Here is a 19,737-nt window from a genome sequence, read left to right as displayed (position 1 = left end):
GAGAGTTTTATTTTAATTATTTTATATAAATTCTAGCAACAGCTTGCCCAGGTTGGGGTTAGGAGCTTTATTTCTAAAATAAACCCCATAACTGCCAGTTCACATAAAAAAATTGCATTATCATAACTGATATAAGAACATTTACCAAAAGATCCCAAAGTTAATTAACAGAGGTACTCATTTTAAGTGCTAGTAAGAAGCAAATCTCCAAGAGCTTTACAGTTATTTTCACTCTGGCAAAAGCAGTGGGGTGACTGGAATATTCTTTTGATGCTGTCCTTGAAGCATTTTCTTTGCTGAAACACTTAGAGAAATTAAGGGAAGTCTTTTCCAATTATCCTTCTTTTCTGGGACACATGCTTCTTATAAATATTCAGAAAACATCTTTTCAGGAGAAAATTAAAACAGGAGTAGATGACATGAGACTTGTTTATAAACAGTCAAAATAGGCTATAATATATGGCAGACCCATCAAGAGAGTTCACCAGTGCTTGTATCTTGGAGAAGATTTTGTCTGACTGTTGACATATAAGTTGTCACACAACCAGTCCATCTAAGGTAACCGGTTTACCTATCCACTATTCAGAAATACACTGAACCCTCAAAGGGAAGAAAGCCTTGGGGGCGCCAAGGGCTGCAAAGGAAAGTTCTGATGTTAGCTTTGGGCCTCCTTTGTATTTCTCAAGAATAACCCTGTATAGTTCCTTTTGATGTGGAAACAGCCCCTTGCCCTCAGGGACTGGGATGTAGCTCCAGGTTGGTTAATGGCTGGCTGTGAATTACAAATTGTTAATTCTTAGAATTTGGGAATTTAACTCCATAAAACATTTATAAACCTGCCATTCTCCCTTACAGAGCCTAAAGTCACACCTATGAGGAGCTAAGCATGTACTGTCAGAGAACATTTTAGAATAAAACCGATTTATTGATTTGAATTCCTATGCACTGAATTTGGTCCTTATGCAGTCTGTCTGGTCCTTGGTTTTTACTCATGTTCATACGATTAACCATTATGAGTTCTTTTCAGAAAAAAATTGATTAAAATACATTTTTGGGGGGTGCATGAAATAGCTTGCTATTTGTCAATACTCTTTAAGACCTTTACATTTGGGGCATTTTGATGATCATCAATGAATTTCCTTTATAAAGGGTTCAAATTCCAGTTTTATTTTCTATCAGATGTGAAACATCATGTGAACGTCGCAAGGCACGGACGCTTTATTTAGGCTGTACTACATTGCACACATACTGCTGTCTCGAGAAAAATGTTTTTCTTGCTCTACTTCCCCTGTTTGAGTGTGTGTTTGTTTTGTGTGTGTTTATTTCTCCTGGAGAGGAGAGAAAACTGTGCTTCTGTTTCAACGGGAAAAACATTACTTAGTACTCATAGATATCATTGTATGGATCAAATTCCATGCAAATTTAACTAAGTGCATAATGTTCCCAAATTGTTTTTAAATTTTACCTTATTGTGCTAAGAACACTTAACGTGAGAGGTACCCTCTTAACAGATTTTTAAGTGCACAACACAGAATTGTTATCTGTGGGTGCGATGTTGTGCAGTAGATCGCTAGAACTTATTCATCTTGCCCTGTGCCCCAGTTCTTAAATGAGAGTTTATGAAAATTCCAAAAAGCTTGAATTACTCCAATAACTAAGTTAGAGCCAACTAAAATGGAAAAAAAAAAAAAGAAAGAGAATTCAAATCCGTACTCACCATTTGTGCTTTGGTTAAAAGGATCCTAACATACGGAAGTTTGTAACGTGAAAACTCGAAAATGGAATCTAACGGTAACCATCATGTCTTTAAAACAATTGGCTAGTTGTTCAGGGGAATCTAACTGGTTGTTTAAAAGAAGAAAAGTGAGTAATTTTAAGAGGGGTTTTATTTGCTAACAAACAGTAATAAATTTATAACGTAATTTAGTGGCTACTCACTTCACTTGCCCCTTCACTTTGGCGCTTTGTGACTAGGGCTTTATGTTGTAAGTACATATGATTTTTATAGACAGATGCTGAGATGCATTTACTTGGAGGCCAAACTCAACCAATTTAATCTTAGGAGTTCTACACTGTAGAAGGATATTAACTAAAATGATAAAGTAATTTCTAACAGTGACTAATAAAAGTATTTTCATAACCAGAAATCCCTTGAGATCTGAGTTTATATGACATAATCAGATGTGGTTCAAGTATTTTATGACCTTAGGGTTTTTATCTGTTAGTTTTACATCAAGATAATTGGCAAAATAACATTAACAACACTAAAAATTACAGGTATATAAATTGTTCATGGTGCTATAAATTACATTGAAAATAATTGGGTGGATTTCTTAGAAATTATGAGCTTTTAATTTTTTACAACAAAACTTGATTTTTAAAACACACTAAAAATTGTGTTTACTATGCTCATGGTTGTATTCTCCAAGTAAATTGCTTTGCTGGTAGATATCTTTCGGTCCCCTAACACACATTTAAGTGGATCAAAGAGTGACTGTTTCTAAGGATTCCAACTTTTTGAAGACACACAATAAAGAGAAAATGGTAGTAACATTGACTCGGGGTCTCTTGGCAAGGTCTTTCAAACAGAAAACTTTATACACGAGAATGCATAGTAAAATCACACTGTTTCATAACTGAATAAATAACAGAAGCAGAGGAATAAGAAATGCGCTATTGTAATTATATCTCTGTAAGATACAGTAACTTAGTCTTCAGATTAATATTGCAGAAGAAATATGAAGTTGAAAATTTGGCCACTGCGTGAGTGGATTAATAGTGATAAGATGCCTTAAATAATCTAATTCATGACCTAAAGGGAAGATCTCATTATTTTTCAATATTCTAGTTAAGACCAGGAGCAGATACAAGAATGAGATGATTTTTACAACCAACTTTTTCAGAGTCTCATCACGTCTTCTGAAGAATAACCCTGGTAACAGGAAGTGCCCACCATGGCCATCAATCCCAGAGAACTCACCAGCCGGTCCAAGCTTGTGCCTGCAGCAGTCGTTGGCCTCTCCTCGGGATTGTAAGGTCTGAACCTTGTATTAAAATTTTCAGGAGCCGAGCGAGCAGATCTGAGGGCTGGAGCAGGTTTGGGTTGGCCACATCCCTGAAAGACCTGGAAGAACCATTGGAAAGGTCAAGAAAGTTACACAATGAGATTCTTTCTAAGATCTTGGTGTAGAAGCATGCAATGCAATGTGTCTCTAAACTTAAACAACTACAACCACTAATATAACAGAAAGAATTGACTAGACAGATATGGGGTGGCCTGACTCTTATTTTCAATATATACAGTCAATCCTCATTATTTACCGATTTTCTATTTGTGAATTTGCCTACTCGCAAAATTACTGTGTAAGTCCAAATTCAATAGTCATGTGCTTCTGCAGACATGGGCAGAGTGGCCCTATATGCATGTACCCAGATGAGGCCGAAGAAGGTGACACTCTGCCTTCTCGGCTGAGCTCTCATGCTGAAAACAAGTGTCGTTTCTGTGGCCTATTTAGTGCCACGTTTTTCACATTTTTGTGCTTTTACTTGGCAACTTCCCTGTTTAAAATGCCCCCCAAGCTTAGGGTTTAGTGTTCCTGAGCACAAGGGGCTGTGACGTGCCAAATGGAGAAAGTATGTGTGTTAGATAAACTTTGTTCAGGCAGGAGTTATAGTATAAATAAATATAAACTTAAATAAGGTTATGTATTGGTTTGTTGACCAAAAGGTGACTAAAAGCCTGCAGGTGCCTAGCCCTGTGTCTCCATCAGTTCAGTATTTGCTAATTCAATATTTGTAGCAACTTTCTGAAACATAAATACCACAAATAACAAACACTGACCGTATTAAAAAAAAAAGGAATTATAATCGTTACATCACAGGATGGTTTCAGGATTGAATGAATTGCGTCCGAGACATTTTCACGTACTTGCATTTGGCATTCAGTAAATATCCGTTTGGGATTCCTGTTATGGTGACAAGTGTATTTCCTTTAGAGCATATAAGGCCAAATAACGTTGAGTGACTCCCCTCTGAATAATGAAAACCTCTACTGGAAGAGTTCTTTGAAAACTCTCTCTGGAGCAATGGTGTGGAAATAGGACAAGCCCATGTGGTGAAATCCCTGTAATGATAGTTCTCTCTAATTTTGTTGTTGACAGCTGTTCATGTCACAATTAGGTTTGCTGTGGGAAATCAAACATTTCATTGTAATGATCTTAGGGACCGAGCAGCCGGCTCTTTCCCACAGTGATTTCACTCACAGTGGGGTGAGGACGCTTCTTTTTGGCTGTTTTTAGAAGCTTGGTACTATCTGCTGGTTATCAGATGACCCCTTTACTAGAATTACAGAAACTATGGCAACATTTTCAGGAAGTTCTGATGAAGTTTACCTTCACTTTTCTTCCATTTTTACACAGGAGAATCTACTTCTAGATACTTATTTGGGCCAGCTTTCTGGGACTATATCTACGTCAACTAATTCTTAACCTGCCTGGGTATGTTTAGAACGTATTCCTTTCGGTTTTGTTACTTGATTCTGCGTTAACTCTAAAATAAGCATTTTTCATCAAGCATACTATGGGATTCTACTGAAGCACGCAGCTCTCCAGTGCCACTCCCAATGACAAATCCCATCTCCAGACACAATTCATTCAGTTCCACCACTACAGCTAATTTCTCTTCTGTTGTATTCAAAAGTTCTCCTTCGGCTCAGCATTTTGCAGAGTGGACGCACTTTGTCTGGCCATTCTTCGAGACTGGTCTTAACACACTATTGATTATTCTTCTCTCACACAATTTCTGAAGTTGATGGTGTAAACGCCTGTGATAAAGATAGTGGGCCCTTTTCTCCCTAGTGCCTCAATCACTTCCCAGTGGCAAGGTCATTGCTGATGGAGGGTATTAACATTTCCAAAGCTCCAGGGTTTTGTTGAGTGTGCTATTCTGGATCCCTTTGAATATGACAGCTGACTTTTAGAAAGTGTAAAGCCTAGGGCAAAACGACGCTAATGGCCTTGCTGGAATTTCTTTTGAAGCAGGGCACTGAAAGAGTTAACAGACCTTCTTAATTTGCCCTTTGGGAAAAATCTGGCTCACTGGTTTAAATTAAATCAAAGGAGCAAGAAATGCCCTGACAGAATATTAGGGCCCCAGGGGAGATATTTCATCATAACAGAAAACCTTACCACTTGTTTGATTTTTTTCTTTGAGAGTGTTAATTATAATCACAGAACATGAGTAAGTCAACATAGCCCAGTAGCTTTTTGCTATTTATATTTTTAAGGTGGCTTCAGTGCAGAAATTGCTGAGACTATGACCCAAACTGAAGAAAATACTGACTTGTAATTATGACAGAAGCCACATCTCACCCCGTCATCAGCTGGAGACCTACAGAAAAATCCATTGCAATATGTCACGATATGAATCTTGAAGGTCCTTCAACACAGATTCTATTTTACCCTTAGGAAAAAAGGAAATGCCCGAAAGAGACCCTTCCACGTAGAGGGGCCATGCCCAGGGGTCAAGGGCTGGTTTTCGGAATTTCAAGAAACCGGAAAGGAACAGTTGCAAAGGAGACCAGAGCACCCATTCACCCTGTCACTGCTCGGGAGTGATTAAAATCCCCTGCCTGATTCTCAATGCAGCGACTATATCTTAAACAACATATATCCGTCATGTTACTGAGATGAACAATAAGGTGAAAATCAGTGATTCTGTTTCTGATCCATGCAACCTGTTAGTGAGACAACATGTTTCTCAACATGGGGTTCATGGGATGGTTGACAAAAGGAGGTCTTGTGCAGGACATTTGTACCGTCTCAGACAATTTTCTGAGCTTGCGATAGCAGCGGTCTAGTTAGACAAAGTTGTGTGGCTCACGAGGCCCAAGGCTACGTCATTATAAAAGACCAATAAGCCTTTTACCTGGTGGTCTGAGTACCCCAGTATATTACATTTGGAATAAGGGAAGAAAGAGGAGAATAATGTGAGTCAGTTAAGTGAGAGGCTAAATGAGGTCAGGTTACATGAGAATTCGATTCAGAGGAGTGGTCAGGGCGGAGGTGTAGATTTGGATCATCAGCCTAAGGCGAAATTTAAAGCCTTGTTGCACTCACCAAGGGCAAGCATGTAGCCAGGTGGCAGGTAGGGCTGAGGACAGCCCAGTGCCATGCCAACATTCAGGGTCCTCCCTGAACTTGAGTCTCCTACTCTGTCAGACGGGAATAATACTATTATTCACCATACAGATAGGCCGCGATGATAAAATGCAATACATAAGGCAGGAAACTAGAAGACGGTGTTTGGAAAAGTTAGTGCTTGACAATTAATTAGCTAATTATGTTATTCTACAATCGGTTTCTTTCTAGAAGTTTTGTTTTTTGAGTCAGTAGATTTGAGGGGGAAAAAAATGTCTGGGCTGATGTTTCTTAAATGTTTTCCACAAAACATCACTTCCAAGGGTTGTTAACAGTTGTTACATATGCAGTAAATTCCATGCGTCAAAGTTAAATTAGGTACTTAGGTACATAGTAGAACTTTGCCATGTGATTGCGTGTTCTGACTCATCAAAAGAGAGGAGGTCACTTGCAGTGTTTCCCAAATTATTTGGCCTCTGGCTCCTCAGAGGGCACAGGAGATTCTCACAAGATGGGTGTTCCAGGGAACACACCCCAGGATACGCTGTGAAGGGTGTTCTAACCAACCCAGAGAAGTGATTCAGATGTAACACTTAGATTAGATGCATCTATTTAGAGGTGTTTGTGAATCCATTCCACCTCCACTGCGTTTTTTTCTTTTTTCTTTTTCCTTTTAGATAAAACAAGTTTTTAAAGTTGAATTTTATTTGCATACAATATTATATTCCTTTCAGGTATATAACATAGTGAATCGATATTTTTATACATTACAAAATGATCACCTCAATAGTTCTAGTTACCATCTGTCACTATAGAAAATTATTACAATAGTATTGACTATATTCCCTGTGCTGTCTTTTACAACCCTGTGACTTATTTATTTTATAACTGGTAGTCTGCACATCTCAAGCCTCTTCCCCTATTACACTCTCCTCCCTTCTAGCAACTGTATTTCTTCTTTCTATCAGCCTCTGTTTTGTCTTCTTTGGTTTTTTAGATTGCATGTATAAGTGAAATAATATGGTTGTATTTGTCTTTCTCTGTCTGACTTATTTCACTTAGCATAATCCCTCTGGGGCCATCCGTGTTGTGGCAAATGCAAGATCTCATTCTTTTTAATGGCTGAGTAATATTCCATTACTCAACTTCTTTATCCATTCATCTCTTGAGGAACAGTTGGGTTGCTTCCATATCTCAGCTATTGTGCTGCGATGAACATAGGGGTATGTATATTTTTTCAAATTGGTGTCTTTATTTTCTTTGTATAAATGTCCAGAAGGGAAATTCTTGGACTGCATGGTAGTTCTACTTTTAATTTTTTAAGAAACTTCTGTATTGTCTATAGAGGCTTCACCAATTTACATTCCTGCCAACAATGCCTGCACCCCTTGCTGCCTTTTTTTCTTTTCACAGTTTATTTATTTATTTTGAGAGAAAGAGAGGACATGGGGGAGGTGCAGAGAAGGAGGGAAGAGAATCCCAAGCAGGCTCTGAGCTAAGAGCGCAGAGTTTGATCTCACAATCCGTGAGATCGTGACCTGAGCCAAAATCAAGAGTTAGATGCTTAACTGACTGAGCTACCCGAGTGCCTCCCCCCCACTACCTTTAATTCAAGGGAAGAAATACTGTTTTAAGTCACTAACGGTTTTCTCTTTACAACAGAAGAGAAGTTTCTAGAGAGCACAGTTGTAGGTAAGCCACATTTGTGGAACAAATCATAAGCTTTAATCCTTGAAGAAACAGAATCAGTATCATCTGCCTGTCTTCTTCCAAGGGATGCTGTAATAGATAATTAGATACAGTCCATGGGGGATATGTTCCAAGACCTCTAGTGAATGCCCAAAACCATAAATAGAATCAAATCTTATATATACATTTTTTCCCTATATGTATGTACTTATGATAAAGTTTAATTTATAAATTAGGCACAGTAAGAGATAAACAACAATAAGAGACGATAAAATTGAACAATTGTAACAAAAGACCATCATAAAAGTTATGTGAACATGGAACCCCCCCCCTTAAAATATCTTACTGTTACTGTATCACTCTTCTTCCTGTGATGAGGTGAGAGGATAAAATGCCTACAAGAGATGAAGTGGGATGAGTGACGCAGACGCTGTGACATGGTGTTAGACTGGTGGTGGCCTTCTGACAGAGGAAGGTAGGTCAGAAGGAAGGTCATCTGCTTTGGGATCACATTTGAGTGCAGGTAACTGAAAAACTGAAACCATGGAAAGCAAAACCATGGATAAGGGGGGACCGCTGTAATTTGGAAAAGTAGCTGGCAGTCCCAGTGTAGACAGGTACCACAAATGTACAACAGAATTTTCCTTCGTGCTTAGCGGGCTTGCAAAACCTGTGGGTTTGGGGAACATATCTGCCTTATGAATTCTCTCTCTTAAGAAGATTACTAAAATAATGTCTCAGAAGTATGCTGGCATTCTGAGATTAAAGACGCTGACATTAAAGCTACAAAGTTCTGAAAGAAGAGACATTTTATTGTTTCCGAGAGGTGAGAAAGAGAGGAAGGTGTGGTGATAACAGGTTTGAGTGCCGTGTCTTAGGTTTTAAAATATAAGCTGTTTTCCCTTAAGGACATCTCAGCGTCTTAACATATTTCCCTTAAAATAAAACAACATGGTATGCACTTTTCCAGAAGCATCCGTAGCTTTATACCTATATCTTTGTCTTCTGCAGGTTGATTATACATCCACAAAAGTTATTACTGGTGACCTGATAAGCAGCGGCTGCCGATCAATCCTGTCTCGGCTCCTATGTTTTTAAAAAAATTCTATCTTCTCAGTTTCTGCTCAGTGGGTTCTTATTGTGGTGGGATGTTGCTATTCCCATATATCGTTCTGAAAATTTGCAGACAGAACTCTAATCTTTCATATTAATATGGGTGGCAGTTAATGCTACCTAGATTTATTTGGACTTGGTGTTTTGAGAGTAAGTAATGTTTTATTTACTTACGAGATTCTAATTTAAATTACAGTGTTGATGAGTGAACTGTTTGTTAGATGACCACTTGGGGAATTCAAATCTATGCCAGTCGTTCCCAAGGAAACAGAAGCTATCATATCTGCATGGGCTTTACATATGTTTTGTCCAAGTATGTCTCATTGTTTTCATGAGAGACAGCTGTGGCCTAAGAGAAAGGCCATGAACGAGAGTCTAGACTTTCTCCTTAAACCTGTATGACCCTGGAGTAACATATTCTCCCCCATTCTCATGGCTGCTGGGAAGACAGAATGATATGATGCTTTGAAAAGACACTAAAAATATGAGGCATAGAAAGGTATATTATTGAAGTAATATTTTAGCAATTAAATAACACAATAATGGATAACCAATCAAATCTATGGATTATGCAGAGTGATGCATGGGTAATCTTTCATGAAGAATTGGATCTTAAATATTTTGTTCATTGCTGAATCCCAGAATCTGCAAGAGTTCCTAGCACACAGTATGTGTTTTGTTTTGTTTTGTTTTTTTTTGGTTTTTTTTTAGTTTATTTATTTTGAGAAAGAGAGAGCATGAGCAGGGGAAGGGCAGAGAGACAGGGAGAGAGAGAATCCCAAACAGGCCTCAGACTGTCAGAGAAGAGCCCATTGTGGGGCTTGAATCCATGAACTGTGAGATCATGACCTAAGCTGAAACCAAGAGTCAGATGCTTAAATGAATGAGCCACCCGGGAGCCCCACAGTACATGCTTTTCTTAAAAAAACAAAAACAAAAACAAAACCAAACAACAACAACAAAAAACCCTGGGAATGAAAGCTTATGGATAAATAAAATTTTTAGTTGTAATTTCACCCTTTTGCAAACATTTATGGAAGGCAATTAGCAGACAGATTTCTGTAAGACAAGACTGGAAAGGAAAAGAGAGGTTTCACTTACTGAATGTCCATGATGGGCCAGACCCTGTGCTATGTATTTTATATACTTTATCACAAAGAATCATTATCTCTCCAGAATCAGCCTAACATTTCCTTCTTTGGACTTCAGGAAAAACAATGAATCATGGGTCTGTGTAAAAAACTCATTTGATATTTCCCTTATTCCGTTTACCATGCCAACTTAAAGCAAAACCAAATCAACAACTTTGTTTAAACTGATAAATAAAACCAAAAAAAACCCTGTTCCTTGATCGCTTGATAACAGCTACCCACTGTGCTTGGAAAGCCAATTAGAGAGCTTAAGACCCTGTGTATATAATAGTCAGGCTTGGCTCTCTGATTAATGGCGGGTGAGCTAAGAGACACAGGTTCTAGAGGAAACTGGGCTCACATCTCAAGCAATGGCTGTTGCTTGTAGCAAAGTGGAAGGCAAATCAGGCTGTTTGCAAAGCATCCCTTTCTGAGCATCGCCACTTGCCCGTGGCTGCAGTTGAAGGGTCTCCCTGTCCTTGACTGTCTAGGGTCAGCACAGAGCTGGGGTCCTTTTTCAAAGAAGTATAATCTGGAGATAGAAATGGGCGTGCAGGAGTTGTCCACCTATCATTAGTAAATAGATGTGAATAAGTTGAAATGTTTTTTTTATACCCCAGTTTATTAAGAGTCATAGCCAGAAAAGCCATATCATCACCATGACACAAGATTAAACTGACACCCTAGAGCCTCATTTCACAATGTTTTTTGCATTCTGCTAATATCCCACGAAGACTTTTCCTGAATATAAACCGAAAACTTTTAATAATGACTTCTTTCTTTTGATATACAAAATTACTGTGCTCATTACACAAACATTTTAAATATCAAGGCTTTTTCTTTTTCTTTTGTTTTATTAGTTTGCCAGCTCTCTTTATGGATTGATTTTTTAAGAAAACATGTTTTCATCCTAATGTCTCAGAACAATCTGCTCTTTTCTTGTGTTCTTTCACCCACCCCTCCTTCTCTCTCTTCCTTCCCCTCTCTCTTCCTCTCTTTTTCTTTGCTCCCTGACTCGTGCTTTTTTCCCCCTAAAGACTGATTACAATGATCCCTTGGCCAAGTTGTCTGGCAAACTCCACATGGGTCCTTGGGCAGGCTCAGGACTCCGTGAAGAGAATTTTGGGTTATATTGAATCAAGTCAACTCATCAGTTTCAGCTTTGGCTGCTTTTCACTGGCTTCAATTTTCAAAAGCCAGCTACCATGTCAGTTTTAAGGTTTTAAAAATTTACTCCCAATGCTTATGCAGCTTGGTTCCAGAATATCTGTCAGATGTTTTGCATACGTCTTAAAATTGTTTCTTCAATAAAAGCAAATTCGTTCCATTTGCTTGAGAAGATGATTTTTTTCCCTTGAAGCGTTTGCCTTCCTTAAAGAGCAGAACACCTTAACATTTTCTCCCAAATGGTTAGTAGGGAAGAATTACAAGGAACCGAACAAGGCGTATTTTGAGAGTGGAGACGAAGAGACCTTAACCTTCTTGGCCTGGCTAAATGATTATTTTATATGCCCTTTGTTTATGAGTTTTAAGATCATTTTGCTGAATTTACATACATGTGTAGATTTCATCAGCCTGGCTCTGTATCATCCATTCAACCCATCACACAAACAATATTCATTGAGGGTCACTATGGCCAGACATAGGTGCCACCTGGACATGCCCCTGCTCTCATGAAGGTTCCGACAAGAAACTGGACAATTACATCATGATAAATGCAATGGGGGCACCCACAAGGGGCAACTAACCAGAATGGAGGGTCAGAGAAGGATTTCTAGAATAGCAGTGCTATGTTCGAACTGGCTCTTATGGGCTCACAAGACCACTTGTTAAATTTTCAGGAATTCTGCAAGCCAGTCATTAAACAGTGATTATCAAAAGCTAAACTGTAGAAACTTAAAGAAATTTGTATACGTTATATTGAAAACAAAGGTAATATATACTCAAAACTCATTACTTCCTAATTACTTACTATTACTTATGCCTTTGAGGTTATTTATGCCAATTGTATCACTAAAGGGGGGAAATGTTACCTTGTGGTGAGCTACTCTGTGTTCAGTGACATCACGTTGGTGGCATGAAATCACCATGGTGGGAATATTTACACAACAGAAATTGGCAAACACTACATGCTTAGTAACTAACTGCATAGTTAATAACTTCATTTACATGGTTAACTGCATGGTTACTGCATTGAGAGCTGGTTGTGCAAGCATTTGCCAGCATATCACTGAATCTTACCCAGGAAATAAAGAAATAGTTGGAATGTGCCAGAAATACTGGAAGATGGTGCATATTTGGTGTTCGGGGTGGAGAGGACAGGATGTTCCAGGATGAGAGGACAGCTTGTGCAAAAGCATGGAGGTGACAGAGGATGGTTCTTCGGAACAACAAAGCCAGGGCCACCTTGTATGTGTGGCACATACAGAGGTTCTCTTACTTCCTATGTTAAAACGTCTAGTAGGACTCAGACTCGGTTGGTCTTATCCACTACCACCTCCATAGCATCTAGTATGGTGCTCGGAAGATAATCAATGCTCAATAAACATTTGCTTCAATAATTCCAGGTGGAGACAGTGGTGAGTGGTGACCTGGGGAGACAGGCTAAGGACAACATTGTGCCGGGCTACGTCTGGCCTTGAGTCTAATGGCACCTGAGAGCCATGGAAAGCTGGTGAGCAGGGGAGTAATGTGAACACATCTGCATTTTTAGCAATCCATCCGGTGACTGTGGAGCATAGATGAGAGCGTGGCCAAACCAAAGGCAGGGAATAAATTAGGAGGCTATAATCCACATGGGAGATGATAAAATGAAGGGAGCCAACGGTGGATGGATTCAAAAGAGATTTAGAATGACTGATCAGGGGCACCTGGGTGGCACAGTCGGTTAAGCGTCCGACTTCAGCCAGGTCACGATCTCGCGGTCCGGGAGTTCGAGCCCCGCGTCAGGCTCTGGGCTGATGGCTCAGAGCCTGGAGCCTGTTTGCGATTCTGTGTCTCCCTCTCTCTCTGCCCCTCCCCCGTTCATGCTCTGTCTCTCTCTGTCCCAAAAATAAATAAAAACGTTGAGAAAAAAAAATTAAAAAAAAAAAAGAATGACTGATCAGTGGGGTCCATCATAGACCGACTGTGATGGCGAGGGAGAAGGGGAAGTTGAGGAGTCAGCTGCGTTTCTGTCTAGGACGAGGTGCGGCAGAGGGCACCATCTCTGGGGAGGGGGGCTTTCTGGGAGGACACGAGTACAGTTTTGGATAGCGCTGTTGCGGGTGGCAGGTGGGGATGTGTGGCTGACCCTTGGATAAACAGGCATGATCCGGAGAGCAGTCTGGGCTGGGAGAGATTCGGGGGGAAATTACTCCCGTCCCTGTAGCAAAGTCAGAACACTGTGTCCGAAGAGGTCTCACTTTTCTGCAGAAGAGCTCTTTTTCTCACCCACCCCCATGCGCCCCAAGTTTTAAAGACATTTCGTCTAGCTAACAGGTCACGTGTATTAATAAAGAAATGATTGATTTTCACTTTGTAAGGCATCTAGGCTGGTGTTTTAAGATCTATTCTGGAATAATGAGGTGAAATGAAAGAGACTTGCAAAACATGTTAGAAGAAAGACTTATAGGAAGCCATATAATTCAAACATTTGTGGCAGAACAAGTTACTGTAAACACACAGCGGTAGCTCCTTCCTATGCATACATGTAGGATGGCTGGGGCACTGACTCTCTGAAGCCAGCAGGACGGTGTATCCCTGGGTAGGGGGCAACACTAAGAGCCGGGGATGACTGTATATGGGTCACACTGGGTCTACTGAATTCCTCAACACGACCGTCCATGGCCCTTGGAAAGCCTGATTCTCAGGAAGGAGTTCTCTTCGAAGTTCTAAGGAGTTCCCTTCTAAGGAGGATGTTGGAAGAAGACTTTCTTTTGAGTGAGAGGGTATCTTCCTCTGTTTCTAAGAACGCACTGAATGTTAAAAAACTGAATTGAGTTTCAGTCACCTATTCTTAAGTAAGCTTCATTAAAGGTCATCTTCTCATCTTTTGCCCTGAAGTTAAAGTGAAGGAAAATCTTAAGATAAATCTCCAAAGGTTAGAGATAATCAGGAGTTTCCCTTTATCATCAAAAGGAGGGAGGTTTTTTTTTTTTTTTAAATCCCTGTACATGGAAGGAAAGTTAAAACTAGTTTGCTTGGAATGCGTTTCTTTTAATGCATTGTAGGCATTTTTCTTGAACCCTCATTTTACTTTATAAGAAAGGTATCTTTTTTTTCCCCCCTTCCTTTCTTTTCTTTGTATGTAGCATCTGAAAAATCTGGCTTTCTTATCCAGTGATGTCACAAACAGGAATAGACAGGAATCTAGTTTTCTGTGTAGAAATAGAGAAATCAAAGAATAAAAGATGTTTCAAGGAGGTCACTGTTTCTTGGTGAAATATTATAAGTAAGAGCTGACGGGCAGAATATAAACTTTGAAATTTTGAAAAGCCAGAGAAACTCTTCTGAATATTCTGAATCGAGACATCATTGAGGACTCCCTCTTTTCTTTTAAAAACAAAACTGAACAGGGTGCCTGGGTGGCTCAGTTGGTTAAGCTTCTGACTTTGGCTCAGGTCATGATCTCGCAGTTTGTGAGTTCGAGCCCTCCACCAGGCTCTGTGCTGACAGCTCAGAGCCTGGAGCCTGCTTTGGATTCTGCATCTCCCTCTGTCTCTGTCCCTCTCCTGCTTGTGCGCGCGTGCTCTCTCTCTCTCTCTCAAAAATAAACATTTAAAAAAAACCCGAAGAAGAAATAGAAATAGAATTTTATAATAAATAGTATAGCCATTTGCTTTTTTCCTCAGAAATCAGGCAGAAGGAACTGAGCCACTTGTCAATGCAGCAGGCCAATTATTCCCTTAATGTAAGAATAATGTGATATTAGGCAAAGGCCAGTGACATTCTTCTAAAACCTTTTGCTGTATTGGCACTGGTGCGACCACCAGGTAGGGAGTAAGTTGCTGACAGCCTCTCTCCACCCCACTCTTCTCCCCGAGCCCCTTCCTCCTGAAGGCTTTGTTCATTAGACATTTCTTCAGTGCCATGACATGCCACGGGCCATGCCAAAATATGTGTCCCTTTCAAGGTGATTCACTGCCATTGAAAATAACACCGAGCACAGGTGACTTTCAGAGTAGGTGTACATACCACATCCTGCTCTTCGAATCTGAGATGTTAAAGAGAAGCTCACAGGCCATCATGGAGGAGGCAAAACCACAGAGCCAATCAATGCTCTTTAGGATTTACACATCATAGATGTTTTCAATAACAGCAATGAAAACACTGAACTTGTACAAGTGGTTTCAATTTGATATATCCCACGCTAAGCATTTTACATGGATGACATCATTTTACTCTCAAAAAAGTCTATGAGTAGGTACTACTAGCATCCTCATTTTTTAATTAAAAATTTTTTTAATGTTTACTTTTTAGAGAGAGAGAGAGAGAGACAGAGGGACAGAGTGCGAGCAGGGTAGGGGCAGGGAGAGAGGGAGACACAGGGTGTGAAGCAGGCTCCAGGCTCTGAGCTGTCAGCACAGAGCCTGATGTGGGGCTTGAACTCACCAAACCGTGCGATCATGACCTGAACCGAAGTTGGACACTTAACTGACGGAGTCATCCAGGTACCCCTTCACATTTATGCTATTTTAAAGAATACTAGACTGACTTCAAATACATTTTAAGGTGTTTTCTATTCTTTATTGTTGAAGTCTCTGTGGCATTATACTTTCACATTCCAAATTCAGCTCAGCAAAATACAATGTGGTTTCCATGCATACAATGATGCGATAGGATGACTCTCTAAAGAATGTAATAACAAATAAGATGTAACTCCTGTCTTCAAATAATTTTTAATCTTGGAAGGAGAAGGTAAGTACGCAAATAACCACAACACGAGAAATATCATGTTTACTGCCTTAAGAAGTGCACACAGAATCTAGAAGCTCAAAGTAAATATAAACACCACTGGAATAAAAATATACTTATTTGAGCTAAATTCTAAACAGAGTCTTCATATCTGAAAGAAGATAGTTTCCACATGTGATATCATTGGTGTCTGAATGTTTTGAAAAACAAAAGATCCCAAGAAGAATATCTGGATGCTCAGAAAGGAAACTCTAACCGGTAGTGAAGAGATAAAGAGATAATGTTCACAACACTGTAAACTGTGCAGAACTGGAAAAGCACATTTCAAAGAACCCTTCATTTCACAGATGAGGAAACTAAGACCCACTACCTAGAGGCAGATGTTATTATATTCTCTTTTCTGTCCTCTTAGGTTTTTTTTAAATCTTCATTTGTGCCGGAGATTCAGAAAGAGTTGTCGTGAGAAAATTAAGTACCTGAAGGCCACCCTGCTCTTCCGTAATGGGTTCTACCCTCGTCTGTAATAAGTATTAATTGAATGGATGGTTTCAATTGGAATTTAATGGCTCCCTTCTTAATTTAGATTATATCTGACAAACCAATCTTTTCCTGGATTAGGTTCGAAATTATTCCTAATGCAGTTAAATTATATCGAGTGAGATCAGTTCCACCTTCCCTGATAGGATTAGGAGGAGACTATCAACACATCTGAAATTCACAGACAGGGACTCAGCAAGGTTTGTTCTCCCTTCCCTTGGGGAATTTCCACAAACCTGCAAAGTTCTTTGATTTGTGTAGGTAACAGAAGCGGTAGAATAATAAGGGTGCTTTCCTGTCTGTGATGAAGATGGTTAAATTGGTGAATGTGAGAAGCTTGGTTGGTTGGGACTTGAAGAACTAACAGCATGTGTTTCTCATCAGAAGGTTCCCTGTGGTACGTGTTGGGCAATAGCCCTCTCGTGCGAAGGCTGTTCCTCCAGGGCTGAATTATGTCTAGACCAGGTGGGAAGACACTTACTGAGGAAATAGTGGCATACTGGGAAAGTCTTCTTTCTTTGGATCAGACCAGTTGCAGTAGTAATCCCAGCTCGCCACTTGGTAGTTGCATGACTTTAGGCAGGCTACTTAATTTCTGTAAATTTAACACTCTTTACCTATAAAATCAGGAAATAGATGTTCTACAAGATTGCAGCAAGGATGTGAAATAAATACGTAAAGCATCTAGAAAGAGACTGACATGAGGGCAGAGGATCTATTTTGTCCTCTACCACATTCTTCAGGCTTGGTACATGATAGGGTATTTGGTGAATGAATATAATAGGTGTTCAACTAATGGTGGCAATGATGATTATCATTGTTACTAGGTGATTATTCGCCCAAAAAGAACCAACCAAATTTTAACACGTGTTTGTCTCCAGTCTTTAAAATTGTGTATATACAGGGGCACCTGGGTGGCTCAGTCAGTTACGCATCTGACTCTTGATTTTGGCTCAGGTTGTGATCTCATGTTTCCTGAGTTTGAGCCCCACGTTGGGCTCTGTGCTGACATCGTGAAACCTGTTTGGGATTCTGTCTCCCTCTCTCTCTCTGCCCCTCCCCTGCTCACTCTCTACCTCTTTCTCTCTCTCTCTCTCTCTCTCAAAAAAAAAAAACACTTAAATGTGTATATCCACATATATACACATATAATGATATATGTAATATATTATATAACATATGATATTATACAAAGAATATACAAACCAAGAGTTTGAAATAAGTGCCATAATGCTATTCCTAAATTATTATAACTGGATCATACAACTTCATATAGCCAATGTATTTTTTTTAGTTTATTTATTTATTTATTTATTTAGGTGATCTCCACACCCAATGTAGGGCTCAATCTCATGACCCTGAGATCAGAGTTGCATGCCCTTCTGATTGAGCCAGCCAGGCGCCCCTAGCCAATGTAGTTTTTTGAAAGGAATGTCAGTATCCCTTACAGATAACAGTTTAGCTGTGGGCTAAATAGGAGAGGAAAAGGATCTGATAATATCTGTAAAAACAGATCTAAGATAAGATTGGAGCACAAGCACACATGGTGAGAACAGATCTTTTCATTGGTCAGTAAATCCCACTGCATGAGCTGTTCCCTCCTACAGATACGAGGAGAACCATTAGAGAGGGAAACTTCCTATCTGAAACTGCTGCGCGTTCCTCTCCGCCTTCAGATAGCAAAAGGGAGACAAGAGTAGTCTTTTATACTTTGTACTATCACAACCCGAGAAAAGGCTGGAAGCCATGAGTGATGAGGTTAGACAAGAGAACTCTTTCATGAGAATTCAGCATGGTGGGAAGTGCAAGGTACGTTTTGAAGGGAATCGGACAGAAAGACGGACAACTTGAGTCCTTCTGGCTTTGCCACCCTGTTTCCTCGGCTTCTCATGAAGGTATTACTGAAAGTCTCTGAACTTTCTCTTAATATTTGGTCTATGCAGCACAGATTTGCTGAACTCCGCCCTTATGTGAGACTGGCTTTGGAGGCACCCTCCTCGTTGTAACGCAGTGATCTGGCAAAGTGGCTTCTGCCACCAGACCACCCTCAATGCACCCCTCATGCACCATGAGGGGTTTGTAAGTTACTTAACCTTTCTATGCCTTGGTTTCCTTATCTGGAAAATAGGGGGGGAGTTCTATCTCATCATAAGCATTGTTATAAATACTGCATAACATAAACCATATAAAGCCCAGTGCAGTCCCTTGCAGTAAGCATTCAACACATATGATCTAGCAGTTATAAATACTGTTGCTTTTCCGAAAGAGGCTCCGGAATGACTTCTATCAGCCACTGGTGTAATAAGGTCAATGATTTTCTAAGGAGAAGTTGCCAATCATATCCTGGAGTAAAAAGTCATTTTAATTTGTGAGCTTTACAACTCTCAGGATGTCTGTCCACCCCCCACCCCTACCCTCAATTAGGAAATAGCTTCTGGCTTCACTCAAAGCCTTATCAGAAGGCAAGGAAGTCTCGTTATGCAAATACTGTGGTGAAAGTGTGGAAATCTAGAACTTCCATTCCTTGTCACTGTCTATCAAGGGTGACTGAGGGGCCTTTGAAATAGGAAAAAGACAACCCTCCAGTTCTTAGCTAGAATGTAGATTTCAGACTTTAGTTCATTCATAATTTCATGGATATGGTTTATATGGAAAATGAAACTACCTATTTCCAAATTCCATTCCCTTGATGCAATAAAGCCTCTTTAGGAACATATCCGCCTCTTCAGCAAATCCTATTGGTGTTTCCTGCTAAATGTGTCCAAGTTCCAACCACCTGTTACCTCTCCCCTGTGTGTGAGGCTGGCTTTGGTCCTTCCTCAAACCCTCTTCCAGATGGTAGCCTGCCTCCCATCCTTTTTTCCTGCAGAACCTCTCCTCTCTCCCCTTCCTTAACTCCCTCCCCTTTGCCCTGTGTCAAGACTACCAGATACACCTTTTCTAGCCCCTTTGACATTTTTTGTACTGTTATTTTATGACCCGCTATGCTGTATCCTCTAAGGTGAGTGTCCTCTTACATGCCCTATATTATTTCTACTCTTGATTTTGACATTTCTTACCAAGAAATATGTCTTTTTAAAAGCACATCCCTTATTAACAGCCCTACTATTATAATGTAGTTGGACAAATTCAACAAAAATGTCTCATCCACATTCTGGGAAGAAAGAGAGTCCATCTGACCTCTTCGAGAATTTTTAATAGAGTAACTTGAACACAAATGCACACGCTCCAGTGCA

General features: G+C 39.9%; 1 protein-coding gene across 1 annotated transcript in view; it reads right to left on the bottom strand.

Moving 5' to 3' along the window:
- The window catches only part of GPC6 (glypican 6), a 1,104,197-nt gene that overhangs the window by 86,826 nt on the left and 997,634 nt on the right, over window positions 1-19,737 (bottom strand). Inside the window, exon 6 of the mRNA XM_015082430.3 lies at window positions 2,981-3,124. Within this exon, the coding sequence (XP_014937916.2) occupies window positions 2,981-3,124 (144 nt within the window). The remainder of the gene's footprint in view (window positions 1-2,980; window positions 3,125-19,737) is intronic.

This window comes from Acinonyx jubatus, chromosome A1, assembly GCF_027475565.1.
Source record: "Acinonyx jubatus isolate Ajub_Pintada_27869175 chromosome A1, VMU_Ajub_asm_v1.0, whole genome shotgun sequence".
Classification (NCBI taxonomy): domain Eukaryota; kingdom Metazoa; phylum Chordata; class Mammalia; order Carnivora; family Felidae; genus Acinonyx; species Acinonyx jubatus.
The sequence above is the reverse complement of the archived record's forward strand: the minus strand, read 5'-3'. Positions and strand labels throughout refer to the sequence as shown.